This window comes from Botrytis sinoallii (genome assembly GCF_014898435.1).
Source record: "Botrytis sinoallii strain Bc 23 chromosome Unknown BSIN_001, whole genome shotgun sequence".
Taxonomy (NCBI): Eukaryota; Fungi; Ascomycota; class Leotiomycetes; order Helotiales; family Sclerotiniaceae; genus Botrytis; species Botrytis sinoallii.
Genome location: NW_024066028.1, coordinates 1,520,141 through 1,542,641, shown reverse-complemented (window position 1 = coordinate 1,542,641; position 22,501 = coordinate 1,520,141). Strand labels below are relative to the sequence as shown.

The 22,501-nt window shown below is 43.9% G+C and overlaps 7 protein-coding genes across 7 annotated transcripts; 4 read left to right on the top strand and 3 right to left on the bottom strand.

The window, feature by feature from the left end:
• Window positions 1-1,728: 1,728 nt before the first annotated feature.
• EAF02_000309 (uncharacterized protein) lies at window positions 1,729-3,156 on the top strand (the record flags this gene model as incomplete). The annotated part of the gene is made up of 1 exon (XM_038896357.1): window positions 1,729-3,156. The coding sequence occupies one exon, from the start codon at window positions 1,729-1,731 to the stop codon at window positions 3,154-3,156; it is 1,428 nt and encodes a 475-aa protein (XP_038763216.1).
• A 1,164-nt stretch (window positions 3,157-4,320) lies between these two features.
• On the bottom strand, window positions 4,321-6,834 carry EAF02_000308 (uncharacterized protein; the record flags this gene model as incomplete). Its single annotated transcript, XM_038896356.1, has 2 exons — window positions 4,321-6,318; window positions 6,373-6,834. The coding sequence occupies 2 exons, from the start codon at window positions 6,832-6,834 to the stop codon at window positions 4,321-4,323; spliced, it is 2,460 nt and encodes an 819-aa protein (XP_038763215.1).
• Window positions 6,835-9,743: 2,909 nt separating this feature from the next.
• Window positions 9,744-10,490, bottom strand: EAF02_000307 (uncharacterized protein; the record flags this gene model as incomplete). The annotated part of the gene is made up of 2 exons (XM_038896355.1): window positions 9,744-10,409; window positions 10,488-10,490. 2 exons carry the CDS (start codon window positions 10,488-10,490, stop codon window positions 9,744-9,746), a joined length of 669 nt encoding a protein of 222 aa, XP_038763214.1.
• A 665-nt stretch (window positions 10,491-11,155) lies between these two features.
• EAF02_000306 (uncharacterized protein) lies at window positions 11,156-13,307 on the bottom strand (the record flags this gene model as incomplete). The annotated part of the gene is made up of 7 exons (XM_038896354.1): window positions 11,156-11,782; window positions 11,832-11,891; window positions 11,986-12,299; window positions 12,357-12,434; window positions 12,503-12,598; window positions 12,725-12,904; window positions 13,100-13,307. 7 exons carry the CDS (start codon window positions 13,305-13,307, stop codon window positions 11,156-11,158), a joined length of 1,563 nt encoding a protein of 520 aa, XP_038763213.1.
• A 642-nt stretch (window positions 13,308-13,949) lies between these two features.
• On the top strand, window positions 13,950-15,498 carry EAF02_000305 (uncharacterized protein; the record flags this gene model as incomplete). The annotated part of the gene is made up of 4 exons (XM_038896353.1): window positions 13,950-14,310; window positions 14,360-14,554; window positions 14,608-15,101; window positions 15,158-15,498. Exons 1-4 carry the CDS (start codon window positions 13,979-13,981, stop codon window positions 15,496-15,498), a joined length of 1,362 nt encoding a protein of 453 aa, XP_038763212.1. The 5' UTR covers window positions 13,950-13,978.
• Window positions 15,499-16,100: 602 nt separating this feature from the next.
• EAF02_000304 (uncharacterized protein) lies at window positions 16,101-16,643 on the top strand (the record flags this gene model as incomplete). Its single annotated transcript, XM_038896352.1, has 1 exon — window positions 16,101-16,643. The coding sequence occupies one exon, from the start codon at window positions 16,101-16,103 to the stop codon at window positions 16,641-16,643; it is 543 nt and encodes a 180-aa protein (XP_038763211.1).
• A 694-nt stretch (window positions 16,644-17,337) lies between these two features.
• On the top strand, window positions 17,338-21,137 carry EAF02_000303 (uncharacterized protein). The gene is made up of 5 exons (XM_038896351.1): window positions 17,338-17,913; window positions 18,112-18,468; window positions 18,531-19,098; window positions 19,151-20,497; window positions 20,545-21,137. The coding sequence occupies exons 1-5, from the start codon at window positions 17,759-17,761 to the stop codon at window positions 21,025-21,027; spliced, it is 2,910 nt and encodes a 969-aa protein (XP_038763210.1). The 5' UTR covers window positions 17,338-17,758; the 3' UTR covers window positions 21,028-21,137.
• Window positions 21,138-22,501: the final 1,364 nt, after the last annotated feature.

Below are 22,501 nucleotides of genomic sequence, written 5' to 3'. Positions count from 1 at the left end.
AAGACAACCAACTCATCGTGTTCGTGTCCCCACAGAATCTATTCTGTCTGTCTCTTCTAGCAACCTCCATATCCTAGAGCACTTTGAAACGGTCTACCTGTCAAGGGTTCTCCACGACGGAACCGAGAGATGGGTGGCGTGAGCTTCGAGTCAATCGGAATGTCCGTTATCGAAGAAGGAGGGACACGATGAGGGGCGGGAACTTGGAAGGAGGAAAAAAGGTTGGGTATCATTGTAGATGATGGTGGTACGAGATATCACCAGATAGGTACTCCACGAGAGATCTTCTTGAGTAATTTGTTATTATCATCTCGTCAACTCCTTGTCTTCGGGATTTGCTTTGATATACCTGAACCGCAGACGTGTACATAACTCGGCATCTATCATTCTCCACTGAAATTCAACAACAAAAGAATGGTTTTGCAAATTGAGATGGATTGTAATAAACCCCACCATATGATAGCTACCTACTCTAAAATGTCATGATAAGATCTTCAGACCCCCTTTCCCATGTCTTAACGACTTATTGTGGTGGGTGGGTGGTGGCAATCGAATCAAGATAATTGGACTCTCGAGAGTTCATTTGAGTGGTCTTTGCTTGCATTGCTCCATACTTGGGTACATGAGTATTAATTATATCAAAAGAAAAGAGGAATTCTAGCAGAAGAAAGTATTATATACAGAATGGTCCAGTGCTCCATACATACACATAAACAGTAGGTATAACACTGTGGAGATTCTGTAAACACCATCTTCCTTGACAACGAAGCTGGAAGAAGTTTGTTGAAGAATCCAGGAAAGTCGTTTGAAATCGTTTCATGAGAGTATCTACCTGGTACTCAGATTCTACTGTATTGATTGATCGTATGTAGTCGTCTCGGAGTCGACCTGTCAGTAGTACCTAGTCTAAGTATATTTTATATTTTATATGTTATGTTATATTTTATATACACTTACATCTAATCTTGTATGAAGGATATATTATACTTTATTAGACTCCTCCTACTCCTCCTCCTCTTCCTCCTACTTATTTTCTAGTGACTTATACTTAACCATCCCAAGTTACATGCTGGTCCCTTCTTGGCTCTTTCCCGTACCTTGTATGATCTGAAATCTTTGCAGTTAATATCGTAAGAGTTAATCGGAGTTGATGAGAAGGCGCTACGGGGAAATATTCCATCCTCTTTTTTTCTCTTTCTTTTCTTTTCTTCTCTTCTCTTCTTTAAACTTTTTAGGGCCAAGCGACTGCTGAACATCCCTTCAATTCCTTACTAGGTAGGTATCTGGGTAATCCACTCCACCACTCACTCCACTCACTACCTAGTACTCTCACTCAATTCATCCCTCCATTCCTTTTCTTAAGCCACCCCCTCTCCCTCTTATAAGTCCAAATTCCTCTCTTCACTTCTACCTCTCTCCATCTCCCACCTCTTTACCAAAACTTAATACACATCTTGAGGAGTTGAGTGTGTACCAAAGTTTGTAAGTATATATATTCCTTTATTATGTCACCCAATTAAAAAGCTTTCGGAAACTAACAAGTACTCCTAGAATTTATCGTTGGGCCTTCTTTAATTCATCCCACCAAAACCTCAACAAATTTGGTCCATTCACTTCACGCTGCTACAATCTTGTCACTCACTACTGGCTCGAATATCAAAGTGATCATTTCCTACGATTTTTCATTCTTTTTCTCTAAATTTTCGAGTCTACAAGAATTACAACACAATGGCCTCTACCACTGCTCTACCAAAGCGTACCGTCGTTCAAAGAACGGCGACCTCTTCCACTGTCGAATCAGCTCCCTCGACAGCTGCCGGGTCACCCAATGATACCCCAAGACAATCCCCCTCGTCTACTTCTCTGTCATCCATGTCATCTCTAGGCGACGATGCTAAGAAAACCAAGTCATATGGCAAACTTATCGATACTTACGGCAACGAATTTGAGCTTCCAGATTATACCGTCAATGACATCCGTAACGCAATCCCAAAGCATTGCTACGAGCGATCTGGAGTAAGAGGCTTGGCTTATGTGGCACGCGATATTGCCAGTTTGGCCACCACATTCTTCCTCTTCAACAAATATCTCACACCAGAAAACGTTCCCTCAACTCCAGCCCGCGCTGTGTTGTGGGCCTTGTACACCATTGTCCAGGGTTTGTTTGGCACTGGTCTCTGGGTTCTTGCCCATGAGTGTGGTCATCAAGCTTTATCAACTTCAAAGGTCTTGAACGATACAACTGGGTGGATCTGCCACTCTGCTCTTCTCGTCCCATACTTCTCATGGAAGATCTCTCACAGCAAGCACCACAAAGCTACCGGTAACATGGAGCGTGATATGGTTTTCGTTCCAAAAACTCGTCAAGATTATGCTACCCGCGTCGGAAAGTTCGTCCATGAGCTTCACGAGCTCACCGAGGAAACTCCAATCGCAACCCTCATTCACTCAATCGGACAACAACTTGTTGGCTGGCTTTTGTACTTATTCACGAACGTCACCGGTCACAACAACCATGAGCGTCAACACGAAGGTCGTGGAAAAGGCAAAGTCAACAGCTTCTGGACCGTCAGTCACTTCAACCCAGCCAGTCCTCTTTATGAAGCCAAGGATGCCAAATTGATCTTGTTGAGTGATCTTGGTATCGCCATCACCGTCGCTGTCCTTACCATGCTTAGCAAGACATACGGATTTTACAACATGGCTATCTGGTATTTCATTCCATACCTCTGGGTAAACCATTGGCTTGTTGCTATCACCTTCCTCCAACACACTGACCCAACTCTTCCCCACTACTCTGGCGAGAGTTGGAACTATGTTCGTGGAGCTGCAGCAACAATCGATCGTGAATTCGGATTTATCGGTCGCACTCTTCTTCACGGTATCATCGAGACTCACGTTCTTCACCACTACGTTAGCACCATTCCTTTCTACCACGCCGATGAGGCTACCGAGGCTATCAAGCCTATCATGGGTCGTCACTACAGAGCTGATGTTCGAGGAGGATCCCTTGGATTCTTGAAGAGCTTGTGGTCCAGCGCTCGTTGGTGCCAATGGGTTGAGCCATCTGAGGGTGCTGAAGGTGAAGGCAAGGGGGTATTCTTCTTCCGCAACCGCAATGGACTCGGTACACCACCAATGAAGCTCAAGGCATAAATTGAGTATACGAAGTGCTCGTAAACTCGAGCTTTGGTGCAGGGGAAAAAGTAACTGGGGGCCTGTGTCGATTTATCTGTTTTTGCATTGCTTGTTGAATTTTAGGGGGGATAGGGTGTTAGGAGTCGCAAAATAACTTTCACGCTACGAAATCATTCTGCACGTTCACTCGCTGTAAGACGCATCAATCGTTGTGGTAGTCGAGAACGAAGATTCACTGCTTCTGCTTTTCGTACTTCGAGCTGCAAGTTAGATAGAGTTAGAATAGCTAGATTAAAAACCAAGAAATGAAAAATTATGAACAAGCTAATTAACATCTTCTCTTTGTTTGCTCTTGCCTAGTGAACATGATGATACTAAAGGATCGAGTAGAAGATGAATGCACAATTCCATTTTCAGACCTCATGAAGATAAATATATTTTCAAAGCTAATATTAATATGTACGGTGTTTAGAATCTTCATCTCGACTCTTAACAGTATATCCAGAATATTGATCACCAGATAGATAGATAGATGTCTTGCCATTCATTTTCTACGCCCATTGATGAGTGTGGATAGGGCGATGCATAGATACACATCTTTAGCTACCTAGGTACCTACGATAGGTACCGTGATAGATACCGTGAAGATGATGGATGGGATGCCATTTGATTCATAAATTGAAGGGTCAGTTACTAATAATTCATGTTAAATTCGACATTTGTTATATGGAAAGCTTTATTACGATAGGCTGGGAAGAGCTGACGCTGACAATTCCAAGGTTAGGTAGGTACTTGGGTAATTGTGGATGTGTGTAGTAAGTAGACGCTTATAGGATGACACACACACTCTCACACACACACACACACACACACACACTCTCTCTCTCTCTCTCTCTCTCTCTCGCGTGATCTATAAAGAAAGAAGTAGTGGAAGACGATTTACAATTGTCAGGTGACACTTGATAGATAATGTAATGCATCTTGGTAGTTATTTTTTTTTTCTGGATATTATGTATTCATTTAAGTCATCCACTGGCAGCTATCTTGGAAAGTCCCCCTCGGTATCTGGATAGCATAGCATAGCTTCTAACAGTATCTCCCTGTTCCATTTCTCCCTCCCTTTCGCTGTCGCTGGGTATTTACAAGTACAAAAGCTCTCATTCACATACATATATCCCCAAATTACCTCTCATATCTTGGTGGTAAACTTTCGTGGTCCACTCTTGTTCCCTCAAAATGCTGATGTGCATACCCGCTTCCATATTCGTCTTCTTCGTGAAAGATCGGCGCCGAAGGTTCATGGTCATGTGGTGCCGAAGCAGCAGCGCCCTGCCGGCTACTCTCGCCCTCCTCTTCCAACTCTGGAAACTCTGATGGTGCGCTTGCTTCGGCTAGGAGTCTTTGACGTTCGAGTTCTTGTTTATCGTCTGTGGCGTGCGAGGTGTGTGAGGCATGCGTTGTGAGATCCGAGAGACTGGGGGCTGAGGGGCCAGCAGGTGGAGATTCGCTTAAGTGCGGATTCGACGGGTCAACTGGATGAGATGTAAGGGGTCTGGGGTTGCTGGGTGGTAGACCATCGGCGGTGTAAAGATCTTCATCGGCTGGATTAGGTACAGATGGTCCGGTACTACCCCTTGCTGCGGCCGATGATGACGATGATGATGATGCTTGGAAATCCGGAGGCTGACTGGGAAGAAGTCTCTGTTCTGCTCTCCTAAGTTGTTCCTTTTCACTGAGTTCTGTTTGTCCTTCAGTTTCTGGTGGTGGAACGTATATTTGTGTACGTGATGGCGGCGGGTATCTAGAATGTTGATCGGCACGCTGTTCAAAATTTTGATTATATTCATAAGGGTATGGTTCGTCGTAATTCGAGTCGTAATATTGATAAGGATGATTGGGGTATTGCGCATTTTCCTGGTGTATATACTCGTGGTCGAAAGGCTCTTCATGCATGGGATTTTGAGCTGGAGAGGGTGTGACTGGCCTCGAGTTTGAGGATCCAGCTGGTTGTTTACCGGCATGCCTTGCTTTGTTTCGAGCACTATCCGTAGTCCCAACAACAACTTCGAAAACACAGGCAACCACGCTCTTTTCTCGCCTAATGTGATCCGTATCAACAATGCTACCTCCAAAGGCAGCCAGCATGCTGGCATTCCCTTCTGATCTATTACCTGTGCTTCCATAGGCGGCAGGTAGGCTAACGGCTCCAATGCGCGGTACGTGTCGTTGTTGGCCGGCTAATTTCCCTCCCAGGTCAACTACAACCTCAACTTGGTATTTGAAGTTTACCATCTGGCCAGGCACACCACTTATAGTTGGGAAGCAGTCCTCGGGAACTCTGATAGATGCTGTGACATGCGACGTCAAAGTTGAAGGGTCAACAATGAGTGGCGCAAATGTCTGCGATAAATCTTTTCGAAAGACACTAGTCGATCCAGCGGAACTTAGTGACAGACCACCCAAGCCAGTCTTAGATTTAGGATAATATTCTTCATGCTTAAGCCTTTCCGCTTCTTTCCCTTTGATATCCTTGAACAGTGACAGTGGAGGCGAAGAATCTATTCGGCCTTGTCTATAGAACGTAATTATAATTCCATGCATACTTTTGATGGCTTTGGTATGCTGTACAGTAATTTTCACGGGCAGATAATCTCCTGGTAAGCATCCGGACTTGAGTAGTTCGATTGTAGCTGTAATGGTTTTATCGTCTACGGAATTGCTGCTGTTGCCTTGGCTATCTCGAGTAGACCGCGCCGATGATGGGACGGGTCCCAACCGAAAGCTGAGGCCAGTACTACTACTGATCGTACTGTCTGTACTGAAAGTGCTTTGGACATCGCTTTGCGCCGGGCTTCGGGGTTGTATTTGGTTATCAAGTATATCCACTTGGCTCACAGAGTCATCCGGCCGCGGTGATGTAGCTTCGGTTGTATCACTAATGGATCTTGTGTCCGCATGTTCGCGGGATGGGGGCTGATCTTTTGGCTTAATGGACTTCTTCCTCTTTGCTCGTCTCGAGATGGGTTCCAGTGATATTGTTCGAGGTCGGGGTGGTCCCAAGGGACCAACATCTACTCTCTCAACCAGCTCAACCTTCCTTTCGCACATCGAGGTCGCAGCTATTGTAGTTGGCCGGGTAATCGTCGAAGAGATCTGATATGATATCGTTCCTCTTTCAAACTAATCACATTCATTAGTCCAAGTCGCATTGGGGTCTGCTCAATAGTTGCCTACATCGACGCTTGTAGGAATACCCTTGGTAGGAAATTCCAGTTCGAAATTAAATCTATATACTCCAGCATCAAGTCTACCTTCACCACATAATGCAACTTCATCTTGGAAGAGTGAGCAATAACCATTGCCAAAGTATTGCGACTTCATGGGGTTGTCCGAGGCATACGTCACTGTATCTGGCAGAGGTTCGTTCGCGCCATTGGCATTCTTGTAGACGTGTATGAAACCATGTAGGCAGACAGTGAGGTGGGTAATCCGTACGGGTTTGACAACAGTCAATACCACGGCACCCCTTACCAGATCACCCGGTGCATATCGCCGATGAGGTTCAAGTGGTTCGATATGGAAGTCGGCCAGGTTGCGCGTTCGGGACTTCAATGGGGCAGTCAATCTAGAAAACAGAGAGCGACCTGTCGATGCGGTCGGCGACGACTGGGTCGTTGAAGTGACATTCGCGCACATGCTAATACAATATATGATATGTTCGCGGTGCCAAGTCTAAAATCGTGTCTGCCAAGTACTGGGAAGGAATTGACGGAAAGTCGCACGCAGAATATTGGCAGAACTGCAAATTCCGGGCGACTGCGGGGGAAACAACGACAGTTGCCAATGCTAAGTCGTTATAATAAGAAGTGAATCAAGATGCATGGCAAATCCTTGAGTGTGGAAATTGAGTAATAAATAATAGGTAATAGCAATGGTGTAATAATAAATGGTAAAATAATAAATATAAAAATAAATATGAATATAATAGTGAATCGAAATACGAATGGGGATTTGTTGATGAAGGGATAGTTGGGTCAATCAATCAATAATGATGGGTTGACTGGTAATAAAAGACGGAAAATCGGGAAGACTAATGGTTTTAGGTCTCTGATATTCTTGAACCTAAGACTTAATGCCTTTTTTTCTTCTGTTGGAAGGATTTGGGATGAGAATATGGGGTTTTTTGTGAAATTGTGATTTGCAACCAGGATTTGCAATCTTCTTCAATGAATAGAGGAATGAATGAATGAGTGGGTGAGTGGGTGAGTGAGTGAGCGAGTGAGTGAGTGAATGAACGTTTTGTCGGTCAAAACTCAAAAGATTTCAAATGCACCTAGTAACTTTTTCCGTGCAAAGTACCTAGGTAGTTACTCGCAGTAGTTCCTCAGATTAGAACTTGTCAATGTTTTACCAAGGTCCATAAATTGTCCGAGTCCGAGAGAGCAGGTAGGGTACTAGGTAGAGGAGGGAGCGAGATAGGTAGGTAGGCGGGCAGACAGGCAAAGTATGAGGGTAATGAGGGTAATCAGAACAACAAGTGCAACGAGAGTTTGATGACTATTGTGCGTGTATGGGAATGGTACCTAGGTAGTTGCTAGGTGCTAGGTGCTAGGTGCTAGGTATTAATTTGATATGAAGGGTGGGGGGACTGGTGGACTTGAAAGGGAGAGCAAGCGGGATGCAACTCTTTTTTCTTCATGAGAAGGCGAAAGAACCTTGGAGTACCAGGAATAATATCTGGGTGTAGAAGGTTTCGAAAATCGAACTTCTTTTTGGTTTGAACAAAAGTATGTTTTAATTAAGATTCGTGATAAAATTGGGTACAAATCGTGGAAGCCGTGTAGCCCAGACAAATTTGAAGGGGTTCAAGAGGGACCCGGAGAAGGTCCTTACGCGTTGCAGAAAGCTTGAATTTGCTCAGGGGTCCTAGGTCCCACAGTTCACAATGATCCAGTCCACGATACAGTTTGGGCGTGCGAGTGGTGTGTGGTATGTGGTATGTGGTGTATGGTGGGTATTGGCGTGTCTGTATTCGCTGAAACCTGGCAATCTGATACTCTTCTTTCACTTATAAGGCTGAGGGATAAAAGGAGTTGAGTGGCTATTTGAGGAAGAGGTGGTGTTATGTTATAGAACGTAAGAAAATGCTTAGTAGGCAAGAAGCGTAGAAAACGGTAAGATGTGTATGTCCCTGGTGAGATGAAGACGAAGAGCAGAATACTCGAGGGAAAAACGAAAAAAAAAACGAAAAAAAAACGGACGGAAATGAAGGGCATTACATTATCTACCTACCGATGCATACCTGTTCGGCTCTAGGGATATCGGTTTTGGATGATTTCTCTCGGGAAGCCGAAGGAGTTTGTATATCGGTCCAATGCAAATTTCGTGTGTATACAATTGTCAGCCAACCATTCCGTATGTCAAAACATACTAATGAAGGGTGTACAGCATTTAGCATTGTAGCTTTGTAGCTTTCGGTAACTTTTCGGTACAAGCGAGTAACGCTCGAGGAACAGTTAGTGAAAGGGATGAGTCCAGTAGGTAGGGCTGGATTGTTCTAGGCGTCGAGGAAGTGATCAACGTATACGAGCAAACCATATATTGTCCACGTCGCTTGCCATCAGCCAGCCTGCTTGTTCATCATACCAGTACTCTTGCATCCCTTATAGTCTCGTGAGGGGCCTATATACCGACGGTTCATTCGGACTGTAACCTGCTTCCACGATGGCATCTTACTTGACACTTTGCGAATCACAAAAGTGTATTATCTTTCTTCATCTCTTTCCGGATCCGATTTTTCCTGGCCTAGCTATAGGCATCCTTCAATTCACACGGGAATTCATCTTTTAGCTTGAGATCCTGCGATGGTTTACTATTCATCATGCATAGCACTATCACGGATTCGTATTCTCGAGTATATGCACTCGGCCATATGAAGCAATTTGTATCGAAGGTTGAACCGTTGGAAAAGGTGATAGGGCATCCGAGAAGCGAAAGAGGATAATTTGATGCAACATGGTGACATTTCATCGGTCTACTGGGCTAATTGGTGGATTTCTCGGTACGGGGTACAATTTGGTTAAATCCCCGAGTCCCGTTTGTGACATTGAAGATTGTTGCCCAGCTGGTCCCTCGAAAATCGCGATTAACCTAAGATTAGGAAAAAAGCTTGTCTAGTCCTTCCCAGGTATTTTCCCGCTTTGGGCTGCACTTGTATCTGATATGGCAAAATTTTCAAGTGGCCAAGTGGAGATGTTGGGGTTTGCGTACATGTCACATCTGTAACATGAATAATGTTTCATCAACGTATCATCAAGTTTTCGAGTTGGAAATAACAAACGAACAAACAAACAGCTCTCAAGCAATCGAATGATTAAGGTTAATGTTCGGATAGATCAACGGTTTACATCCATGCATGCCAAACCACTTGATATCTGATCACACTGTCCTCCAGATCGTATTTCGTAAAAAGCTGACGACAACAAAACATGAAGCTATACCGGCCAGACCGAGTAACGATAATCGCAAGCCAGTAATACCACTTCCATCATATTACATTCCGATAACTCGAGATTGTCCATGCAAGTAGAGCTAAGAAGGATCCACTAATTTGGGACCGCTAATTCTTTCAGCCCTTCTCCGACTACATAGTCCTCGCCACATGCTCGATACATGATCTCTCCAGCTTGAGCTCGGTCTCCCGTCAAGCTGACCAAGAATGATTCGAGTGATTCAAGGTTGTCGGTCCATCTTACAGTGCTCTCCTTAAGTTTGTTTGTTTCCTCCATTTTTCGAAAGATCTCAGCAGGATCGTTATCACTGTAGAGATCCAATTCCTTATCAAGAGCGTCGTTCTCCTTCACAAGAGCCTCATAAGCGTCCATCAAAGCGTGTCGGTCTGATCCACCATCAAGGAGCATTTCATCGTCCTCTTGACGTTTTGTCATTTCCTTTTTAACCTCTTGTTCAGCAACCGCAATTGAAGCCAGCAATTTAGTTTCCTCATCCTTCAATTTGTTGATCAGATTTTCTTTGCTTTTCTTGGCATCTGAGGTAAATGACCAATACCAATTGCCACTTCCAATTTTCTCGACGCGGATCAAATTCTCGTCTGTGAGCGCTTGGATGTATTCTTTCACTAGCATGCCATTGATCGAGCCGACAGATGGGAGTAGTTTCTCAAGTTCTTTGAAGGAATAGACTCCCATGGAGGTTCGAAACCACTCCAGAATCTTTGCTTGCTTGGCTGCGGGCGGTAGGTTCTTGGGAGCCTTTATAAATGTTAATCATTTTGTTTCATCTATTTTGGTTGACATCTTTGACAGTCAGGGTTGTGTGGGGGAACTTACCATTATCAAGGAGAGAGACGATCGTTGTGACAATCAAACTCTTGTCAAGAGCTGTCGGAAAAATGTGTTTCGTAGATGAATCGCAATCCAGATAAAGGTCGGTGATGATTATGATGGTCTATTGTACGTGCAAGGTTGGTGATTTCTTGGGGTTGAGGTTCGCAGTCGAGTTCAATGATCAGTAATTAATCAATGTTGGTGAGGAGGGATACTACTAGGTAGGTTGGCGGGTACATGAAAAATTGAGAAAGGGTTCAAACTTCACCTTTGCAGCACAAATTCTGTCGATACAATCATGTGTTATATTACCACAACCTCTGGATTTCTACCTACTTGGGTATTCAATATACTGGGAAACTTATTTTTAATGTGAGACGTCGTCAGAGTTTTCTACCACAACCAAATCTAATCATCCACCTGATAAGTGCAAGATCACCTGCCCTGAAAGACTTATCAATTTGCTGTGTTTTGGACAATTCTGGTGGGGAAAGACGAACACCTTCTCCTGACACTTTCACTGTCGTCGCAATAGATCCAGTCAGTGATTGCACTACCTCGTATCTCTTATACAATAATCGATAACCAGGACACTCTACCTGAAAACATAGTAGGTATGCAAGGTCAAGAGGTATTCAATATATCCACTTGATACCTTCGCAGTCATTCTTTCATCTCGTCTTCTCAACGTGTTCCGTGGTTCCACCTTCTTTCTCTATTACCGCCTCTTTCACTGGATTCATCTTGCTGACTTTAGCATCGTTTCCCTCAATGACTAAAGCCACATCTTCCAAACTTGTTCCTTTCGTTTCAGGACAAGCAAAGTACACCACGACGAACTCGACGGCAATCCATGCTACATAGAAGAAATAGAACTTCCAGCCAAATCTTGCAAGACCTAATGGGTTCACATAGGTATTGAATGCACCCGCTAAGCCCGTGACTAACCAAAATAGTGAAATGCCTTTGGCACGCAACGTGTACGGCAAAATTTCAACCACATAAAGCATCATGGCACCTGTCCATCCCAAATTGTGTACTCCGCTGTACAAATATATAAAAGCAACCGAGGCATAAGAAGCGGATTTAGACCCAGTGTGGGTGAACACACCGGTAAGGATGGTGATTATTGTGAAGACAAGCCACATCAGGCCCATTGACCAGAGCAGAAGAGGTCGACGACCTACTCGAGCGGGCAGAAACGCAAAAGCAACAGAACAAGCAAAGGAAAACATTTGGGAGGTTGCAGTGATGAGGGTTTGTTGTAAGGTAGTCGCAATTCCAACGTCGTCGAGCATCTGGAGGTTGTCAGTGGTGTCAAAAAAGTTAAACCGGAGATGTGCTTACTGTATGTAAGTAATAGGACACTACGCCATTTCCTGACCATTGCTTACAGATTCCAAAGAACTATAGATTATTATCAGCATTTGGTACATTTCGCACATTTGAATCGTTGCTGTGCCGCTTCGAATGAATACAGAATAAAGGATCTGAGGCTCACAATCATAATAAACATTCTCCATTGGTTTCCTTTACCTCTCCACATTTCACTCCACCTCGATTGCTTTGCTGAGATCTCCAACTCGATTGTTCCGACTATCTCCCTGTATTCGAACTGTACGATCTCATCTTCTCGATCTCCATTGGCATGATACTTAGACAGTACATCCAAAGCAGCATCTTCACGACCTTTGCTTACAAGCCAACGAGGTGACTCGGGAAGAAAGAAGATACCAAGTGCCTGGCCGACAGAGGGCAAAGCTTGAAAGATTGAGGGAATGCGCCATGACCATGTGGAGTTCAATCGAAATGTACCTATCTCTTGTTAGTATCTCGCTGTCAACATGTGTAGGCTATAGCAAAACAGCCTACCAAAAGTTATCCAGGCAGCGATGATCGAGCCCATTGAGTATTGGGTATTTGAAAGCGCAGTCGCGGTCGCACGATGATCTATTTTCCATTAGTTCCTCGCAGTTTGACATCGAACCATGCTCGGCTCCTGTCTCAGGAGAGCTTACCCGGATATGCAAGTTCCGCTACTAGTACAGGTCCAATGGCTCCAACAACCACTCCTCCAACCCCTAATAGAAGTCTGCCGACAATGAACATGCCAGCTAAGTTTTCGTCAGCCTTTGTTTCACAATACCCGGCCATATATCTCTCTCTGTCTTATCACATCTCCATTTTCCACATATTCCACCCCTTCCTGGCCACGCGAATATAAGATGAAACAAACATACCATTAATGGCTCCGGTGCAAAGAGCTGTCCCAAGTATTGCAACTACACTACCAAAGAACAGCGCCATTCTCCTGCCAAATCTATCACTCAGCGGCGTGATAAAGAATACTCCCAGGACATTTCCCACCCAATAACTCGCCGACAAAATACCTAAGAGTGAGCCCTTTGGGTTATGAAATTCTGTTAAATTCCTTCATCAGCCATGCCTCGTATTTCAGCACAATCTACTATAGCCCTCTCATGGATAATAAAATCACCATCTGGATACATCTCTTTTTTTCAAGCCCACTACTCCCTCTCATCACCACCAACTTCCAAATAAGAAGAAAGCAAAGAGTTACACCAAGCGAACACAAAAGAAAAGATGCTAATTACCATTCTGCCAACTCTTCAACTGCTGCACATTGTTAATAAGACTCGCATCATAACCCTGCACATATTCACTCATCAACGGTATCATGATAAGAAGGTTGAGTTTAAGCAATCCTCGATCATGCCACCAAGGACCACGTTTATTTGTTAAATGAGAGGCGGACGCGAGAACATCTCTGTCGACGCGAGGGGCTTTTGTCGGAAACATCATTTTGAGCACGATAAAGAGATGCTCAGGAAGACGAGAATGTGAGATCGTTTGAATAAGCACATAGGATGTACATGAGTATTATAATATATCTCATTTCACCACGATGCAGCTGTCCCACCACGTCTCTGCATACAGGCCATGTCAAAGCTGCAATGCTACCTCGCTACCCCATCATATCCTATCCTATCCCGTCGTGCCCTACCACTTGATAACTCTTTTTGCATATCATATCGTATCGTATCAAGGCAATGATGCGCAAGGGAACTGCAAAGCATCCCCACGATATCAAAATTCACATCCAATAGGGGATACTGCACAATTCGCTTATCGGGGATATTTATCCGGGGATTGCGGGGTAGAGCATTTTCAAGCTTCGGCAGGTGATGAACCGACTGGGGCTTTAAATGCGAAGGACAGGGGATTGGTGGGATATCTCGGGGGAGATACCTATTCACGCATGGGGGTTTTGGGGTTGAAGCCGAGGATCGATTTCTCGACAGGTATCGGTATTGCGTGTGTGCATGCGCTGGTATTGTGATGGAGGTGGGGATATGTATGTGTGGGATCAGTTGTGAGCTTTATATCAGAATCAAAGGTCGTTGCAGTGGGGATTTTGTTTTCAAAGTTGTTTGAAGTAGATTGCTTGACTTTAATCAGATATCTATCTCACAATGGGACTCCCAAACCCTAGTATTTCAATACTCGGTCCGGATCCCCAAAGAACACATAGAATCAACGCAAATTCCTTCCAGCAAAACGCAATTACCACGGTTAATGGATGGCAATATGTAGCATTTTATACCGATCATCCTACGTCCACGAAACTGAATGCTTGTATGATGAATCTGGGTAGAAGAAAAGTCTCACCTACGCATTCGAAGTGGGATATTTTGAGTTTCCACGATTATGAACAGGTGGTTGATGATGGACATAATACAATATCTATTGGTATATGTAGTGGAGATGGAAGTATACATATAGCGTTTGATCATCACTGTGATAGGTGTGTTATTATTATTGGAAAAAAGTTGAGCAGTGCTGAGAAATGTTAGATTGAGATTTAAAATTTTGAAACGTACAGATTCAGAAAAACATCCAGAGGATTCCAATGTATGGAATGCATCTCTGTTTTCGCAAACGCAAGATTATCTTCCTGGCATTGCACATAATGAACTGATGGACGAAGTCACTTATCCTCGGTTCGTGAACGTGGATGATGATTTGTTGTTGACATATCGTATTGGCCAGTATGTATGTTCTGATACAACTGCATCTGCACATGAATTTAATATGAATGTAGGGCAGGATTAGGATCAGATATCCTTTACCGCTACTCGGGAAAGTCTTCCATTTATACATATTTAGGCCAGCATCTTACTGGTGTTTCTAATAGTCCATATATAAATGGTCTTGATTATCAAAATTCGCGGCTCTATCTGTCATGGTGTTATCGAAACTTCATCCTTTTCGAATCTTCCACAGGCACAGATGCACATAAACAACAAGCCGGGCCCAACGGGCCCGAGAATAACTATGATCTGAATTTTGCTTATTCGGAAGATGTGGGCAAGACATGGAAAAGTTCGGATGGAACAATCTTGGCCGTACTGGATGGAAAGGAAGAAAACACCATCTTGCCGCAGTCCAAGGCGAGAGTCTTTGAGATTCCCATGGGAAGTGGGATCTTGAACCAAGAAGCTCAAGCGGCGGATCGGAAGGGCGGATTCTGGGGTTTGAACAGGGAGAATTCTGCGGGCGAGCAACAGTGGATACTTTATTACCGTGATTGTACAGGTAAAGCCGCAACACTGATCAAATTATGTTGAGGACTTTGTACTAACGAATATTAGGGGGATGGACAAAGAACGCTGTCCCAACGGATGGCATAAACAAGCCTACCGAAATTGGCTCGAGAGGAAGCATATCTGTTGACAGCAAAAGTAACGTATATCTCGCTTTGCCTGGAAATACAGATTCCACCCTCAGCATCGTGAAAGTGCATAGTAAGGATGGACAAGTATTCTTTGATCTCGTATGGAGTGCATCAGGATTTGATGGCGAGCCTTCAGTCGAGATACAAGAGGTGGAAGGAGGTGAGAATCTGTCTATCTTTACAAGAACGGACAAAAAAGAGGATGGACTTCGAGATGTAGTTGTCTTGGATTTTGACCTCGATTCCAAACCGATCTAGATAGACTTCTAAAAGCAGTTCCATGATCGGAACGAATGTATCCCCTTCACCCAGACATATGTCATGTCCCGCCTTCACTTTCTTGCATTGTATATATTGTGTAGATAATCACAGGTAAGATTGAATTGACCTCCGTTACAAGAATCGAAATATCTTCCCTTCATAATTCTTTATGGGTACGCTTCAAATTAACTTTCGCATCTACTCTGCGCCAAAATATTTCCAAGTAAGAGCTGCTTGAGTACCTACCTAGTAGATAGCTATAGAGGATCTCAGGTGGCCCAGAAAGATATGTATGAAAGATATGTATGAAAGATATGTATGAAAGATATGTATGAAAGATATGTATGAAAGATATGTATGAAAGATATGTATGAAAGATATGTATGACTACGATGGAATGTGATCAAGAGATTCCAGCACGGGAAGCTGACCAAAAGTGGAAGGTGGTGGAGGATATATTCACGCCTCAGGCATAGAGAGCATTGCCCCACTTCACATGCACGAGGGTTAAGGTCAGAGGGTCGCATTGAGAAAAACCGTAGAATCATAAGGACAAACAAAAGACGACGGACACAGCAAAACTCAACCCTGATGGATCAATGACTTGCACATCGACATATTACGAGATCTTAGACATCCCGTCGTCTCTTCGAAATGCAACACATATTCCGGTAGCAACTTTGCGAAGCGCATATCGACGCGCACTTCTTCGAAATCATCCTGACAAATCTCAAAGCCAAGAACAAGGTCATATAAACAGACCCCAAACGCTTTATACTATTGATCAAATATCCGTGGCTTTCTCTCACCTATCGGACTCCAAACTACGAGCACAATATGACAAGGAATTGAGATTGCAGAATCGCTCTATAAATGGGGCAGGACAAAAGGAAGGAGAAGTTTTCCGAACGGGTGTTGAAGTTGTCGATTTGGATGATTTGAATGTCGAAGAAGAGAATGGTATATGGTATAGAAGCTGTAGATGTGGAGATGATCGAGGGTTCTTAATTCGAGAGCAAGATTTAGAGGAGGCAGCTGAAGATGGTGAGATCAGTGTGGGATGCAAGGGATGTAGTCTCTGGCTCAAGGTTCTTTTTGGTGTAATGGAGGATCTGCCAGACGATAAGGGATCGGATACATAGATGCAGGACAATAAAGGACAATGTAATCAATGGTACCTGGGTTGCTGTCAAAGGCTGGAGCACAACATGAATGCCCGACAATGGAGAGCTTCGAGTAAAGAGTCACCGAGTTCACCGGTCAAAAAGGAAAGCGCTGAAGGTTTGAATAAAATATTGATTAAAATAGCATTGAGAAGCTTTCAAAGCCATGGCAGATGAGGATACCTTGCTTCCCCTTACTTATAACTGCTACGAGCTGCTACGAGCATGCATGGGTATCAACATCGATATCTATATAGATATTGACTTGGCTTGCGTCAAAAAGTATGTACCGTCTTCCTATGACTTCCAATCAACGCTCGAAAGCTATTGGTCGCCTCAAACCTGCGGTGGTTGTAAATCTTCTTCTTGCAACAACCAAATTAAACTGTAACAGTAAATATTGGAGCACGTCAACATATCGTGGGAGAAAGATCGATATAATGTTGTTCGAGCCGTTTAAGTTGCTTGAAGAAGGAAGAAAAAGAAGAGCGCGAGAAGAAAAGTTTTGTGTAACGGTTAAATGGAGAACATCACCCAATGCGGCTTAGTGCAATCTGAACCTTCCTCACCGCCACCCAAAACAGCAACTGGATAAATAAATCAATGATGAGTACGATATGATGATTTTTGAAGATATATCCTTGTACGAATAGAAGAGTACGAGATGATTTGGTGCCACTCGAGCCACTCTTTCTTCTAAAGTTCGAAATCTCACATCTCACTCGCATTAGTGAAGGTTGACAAGCAGGTGCTTTAACCTTAGCCTTCTTCCCACCTTTGCTCTTGATTCATCCTTCTCGTCCTAAACGGCATCACCTGGCCATTCCTGTGCACTTTCTGCCACTGGACTTACTGCCATCTATCCACTGGCATTCATCAAAGCTTTTGCTTGCAGACCCAGAGAGACCCCACCTTCCTCAATCGTTGGTAGTTCGATCATTCCTTCCCAGTCATTTCGATTGTTCATTCTTTGCCCAGGTTGCAAAGGTGGTGCGTGTCATATTTGTACATACGGCAAAGCATAGCATAGCATAGCATACGGCGTTGTGTGTGTGTGTGTCGGTATTTTGTAGCTTCCCTCACTTCTTGCTTCGATGTCAATGCGTATCTCCAATACCCTTACATCCTCTTTTACTCGGCCTCCAGCCAGTGTTTTCCTTTCCTTAAGTAGAGCACAAAGAAGATTGCCAATTGTTAGCAGAACCTTTCAAAGCCTTTCAATTAGTTCCTATCGAAGCTCAGCTTCATTGTATGTTATACCCCGCCATTTCTTTCATTCTGTGGAGCTCTTTCCATTCATTGTACAAGCTTGAATTTCTACCCTCGTGATACCTCAAGCAAGTCAACTGAGGCAAGATCAACACACTTAAACCCAAATTTGCTTTTGATTTATTCACTTGTATCTTAGTGCGCAGTGTTCATAAGCTCACCGATTATTCAAATTTAGTCTCAGTCCTTCGAAAAACCGTCCTCAGTTATCAAACAACTTTCGAAATACAACATTAACCACCTCGGCAATCCGCCATTGTTCATATAGAAGACACAAGATGTGTAGAGGTGTACATGCCGGAGGGGAGTTAGAGAGCGCAGGAATCGACATTACCAAGGGAAGAGAGATCTTGCCAGCAAATGTCATTCCAAGACACTACGATCTCACATTAGAGCCGGACTTCAAGAAGCATACCTACGAGGGTACTGTTATAATCGATTTAGATGTTGCTGAAGATACTACTTCTATTTCTCTAAACACTTTGGAGCTTGAGATACACAGCACAAAAGTCACCTCTGGATCTGAAGCTATAAGGTTAGTGATTGATTGAAAAGCCTATTGTGATATGCTTCCTCAACAAATCTAACATTCAATAGCTCTACTCCAGATGTCTCTTACAATGAAGACAGCCAGACCACAAAGGTTGCTTTCAAGCAAACCATCCCCAAGGGAACAAAGGCACAAATCGAAATGAAGTTCACTGGCCAGCTCAATGACAAGATGGCAGGATTTTACAGATCAACATACAAGAATGCGGATGGATCCGAGGGTATTTTGGCCACAACACAAATGGAACCGACTGATGCCCGAAGAGCTTTCCCTTGTTTCGATGAACCTGCATTGAAGGCAGAATTCACAATTACTTTGGTTGCGGACAAGCACCTCACCTGCTTGAGCAATATGGATGTTGCTTCAGAGACCGAGGTCGAGGGAAACAAGAAGGCTGTCAAGTTCAACAAATCTCCACAAATGTCGACGTATCTTCTCGCCTTCATCGTTGGAGAACTCAACTATATTGAGACCGACAAGTTCAGAATTCCGGTCAGAGTTTATGCTCCTCCAAATCAAGACATCGAGCATGGAAGATTTTCATTGGATCTTGCAGCACGAACCCTGGAGTTTTATGAGAAGACTTTTGATAGTCCATTCCCTCTACCAAAAATGGTAAGTTCTTATATTAGCTTTCCTACTCCAAATGTTCTAACTTTGTTCGTAGGATATGGTTGCCATACCAGATTTCTCCGCTGGTGCCATGGAGAATTGGGGATTGATTACTTACCGTGTCGTTGATCTCCTGTTCGACGAAAAGACCAGTGGTGCGTCTACAAAGGAACGAGTTGCGGAAGTCGTCCAGCATGAGTTGGCTCACCAATGGTTCGGTAACTTGGTTACAATGGATTTCTGGGATGGTTTGTGGCTCAACGAGGGTTTCGCAACATGGATGTCATGGTATTCCTGCAATATCTTCTATCCAGAATGGAAGGTATGGCAAAACTACGTGACGGATAACCTGCAAAGCGCCCTCGGTCTTGATTCTATTCGAAGCAGTCATCCAATTGAAGTACCAGTCAAGCGAGCCGATCAAGTCAACCAGATCTTTGACGCCATTTCATATTCCAAAGGTTCTTGTGTCCTTCGCATGATTGCAAGTTATTTGGGAGAAGATGTGTTTATGGAGGGTATCCGCCAGTATTTGAAGAAGCATGCTTATGGCAACACCCAAACCGGTGATCTTTGGGATGCATTGAGCAAGGCGAGCGGTAAGGATGTCTCGGCAGTTATGGACATCTGGACAAAACAGGTCGGGTATCCTGTTGTAAGTGTTACTGAAAACGAAGATGGAAAGAGCATCCACGTCAAGCAAAATCGCTTCTTGCGAACAGCAGACGTCAAGCCTGAGGAGGATGAAGTTTTGTACCCGGTTTTCTTGGGTCTCCGCACTAAGAGCGGTGTTGATGAGGAACTGGTTTTAGACAAGCGAGAAGAGACTATTCAGGTCCCTGCAGATTTCTTCAAGCTGAATGCAGACCATACTAGCATTTATCGAACATCATACACTCCGGAACGACTTGAAAAGCTAGGTCAAGCTGCCAAGGAAGGTCTTCTTACCGTTGAAGATCGTGCAGGAATGATCGCAGACGCAGGAGCTCTCGCGTCAGCTGGATACCAGAAGACTTCCGGTGTTCTAAACTTGTTCAAGGGCTTCACTAGCGAAACTGAGTTCGTTGTTTGGACCGAAATCCTCGCCCGTTTAGGCAGTATCCAAACTGCTTGGGTCTTTGAGGACGAGAAAGTCAAAGATGGACTCGAGTCATTCCAAAGAGAGCTTACAAGCGGATATGCCCACAAATTTGGATGGGAGTTCAAGGACAGCGACGAGCATGTCCAGCAACAATTTAAAACTCTTCTTTTCGGTAGTGCTGGTATATCCGGTGACAAGGTCATCATTAAAGCTGCACAAGATATGTTTGCTAAGTTTGCAGCGGGTGACAAATCTGCTATTCATCCAAACATCCGCGGTAGCGTTTATGCTATCGCCTTGAAATATGGTGGCAAGAAAGAGGTATGTTCAATCGTTTCAGAAAATGTATGGTAGCTAATATTTTACAGTACGACATCATCCTAGATGCTTACCGCAACTCGACAAACAGCGATGAGCGTAACACTGCTCTCCGTTCTTTGGGACGAGCCAAGGACCCTGAATTAATCAAGCAAACTCTCGCTTTACCATTCGGCGGTGAAGTCAAGGAACAAGATATTTACCTCCCCATTAGCGGACTTAGGGGTCATCCAGAAGGTATCGAAGCATTATATGTTTGGATGACCGAAAACTGGGAAGAACTCCAGCGACGATTACCGGCCGGTTTGTCCATGTTGGGAACGATGGTTACCATTTGCACATCGGGCTTCACCGGTGAACGTAACCAGAAGCGAATTGAGGAGTTCTTTTCAAAGAGAGATACCAAGGGCTTTGACCAGGGTCTGGCACAAAGTCTGGATAGTATTAGAGCAAAGAGCGCTTGGGTTGAGAGAGATAGAGAAGATGTCAAGGCCTGGGTGGAGGCAAATACTCAAGTAAAGAGTGAGCTTTAAGTAGCTCTAAACTACGTCCTGAAAAGTTTGATGTATCAATATCAATATCAAGGTTTTCAATAGACTGGACTGGCAGAAAGCAATGCAATATCCAAAGTGAAGACAGTGTTCAAACCATCTGAATTGTTCAGTGAAATACAGACATTCAAAGCTTCTGAATATCGGAATGCAGCTTCAACTTTTGGGCTGGTAGATGAGTAAGACGTAGAGGCATTAAGATTGTAAACACTTCTTCGTCGAAAGCCCTATGCAATTTTCAACTTCCAAATAAAGGATTCTGTGTTAAATACGGAATGTGTTTTAGCGCAGTGCAATAATATCCCGCTCACGACGATCCCTGTCAGATTTGGACCAAATAATATATCACTTCTTACTTTGCAGCTGTATACTTTCTCTCTTTCGAATATAGGCTTGCATGAGCAATTAAACTTCTTTTCTGTTTGATGTATGACGCGATTCTCCCGAGGAGTCAAAAGATGAAGGTGTACCTAACCTGTCATCCCGAATTATGCACTTGGCGAGTTGAAGAAGTCAACGTGTCATCTGATATTCCAGCCCATGATCCCAATATAATTGGTTTTGAGTATTTTGGGTTGAACAATGATGAATTGCGTTGATTTGTGCATGGTAGGGCAAACTTGCCGCTGCTCCAGCCATATGGCGTGTTGTGCTTGATTTTGATACTGATCCAGGTGATACACTTGATAGCTTGATGGAGAGTTGTGTAAAGTGACTGTCATGGTTCGGCTGGTTGGTTGCTGGTTGTTGAATATTGTGATTGGTATTTGCACGGATGATGATATGATATGGAATGTGATGAGATGGTGTACTAGCACCCAAGACGACACGTGAATGTTTTGGGGGATTTGATGCGTAGGTAGAAGAAACAAAGCCTCAGTGTCGACATTCCCGCCCAAAAGCCACAAATCTTGAAGCTGTACACAGTTTATATGCTTCTTTTGTGCTGGGAGAGTGCGGGTAGATATCCTATCTTCTGTATGTGTGGAAAACTCAGCTGACTTACCTCACTTGCTTTCTTCAGCCAGGACGGGCGTCGTTGAGACGGCTCGGTTACCGGCACGGCGTTATAGAGAACATTTTCTCTGCGATTTGTAGCCGAAAAAGAAAGGTGGAAGAGTGGGAAAGGAGAAGAAAGGGAAACGTGCCCGGATACGTGGCATGGTGGGATTATGTGGATGGTAAATACCTACACATGACCTCGAGGTCTTTGATCTGACATCTGTGACTAGCGTTGCCAAGTGTAGCAACTCAGCTTGAGAAAGTTTTCAGCCCTTATTTTTCTGTTTTTATTGACGTAAAGAGGGTTATAGTTTCTAAATCAGCACTAGCTTGGAAATTATATTCACACTTATTCTTTCATCACAAGAAATCATATATTTGCAGATATGTTCGATGTTCGCCATCCTGTCTCCTTTAATCTGCTTCGAGACCTCCACGCAAACCCCAATCCTCT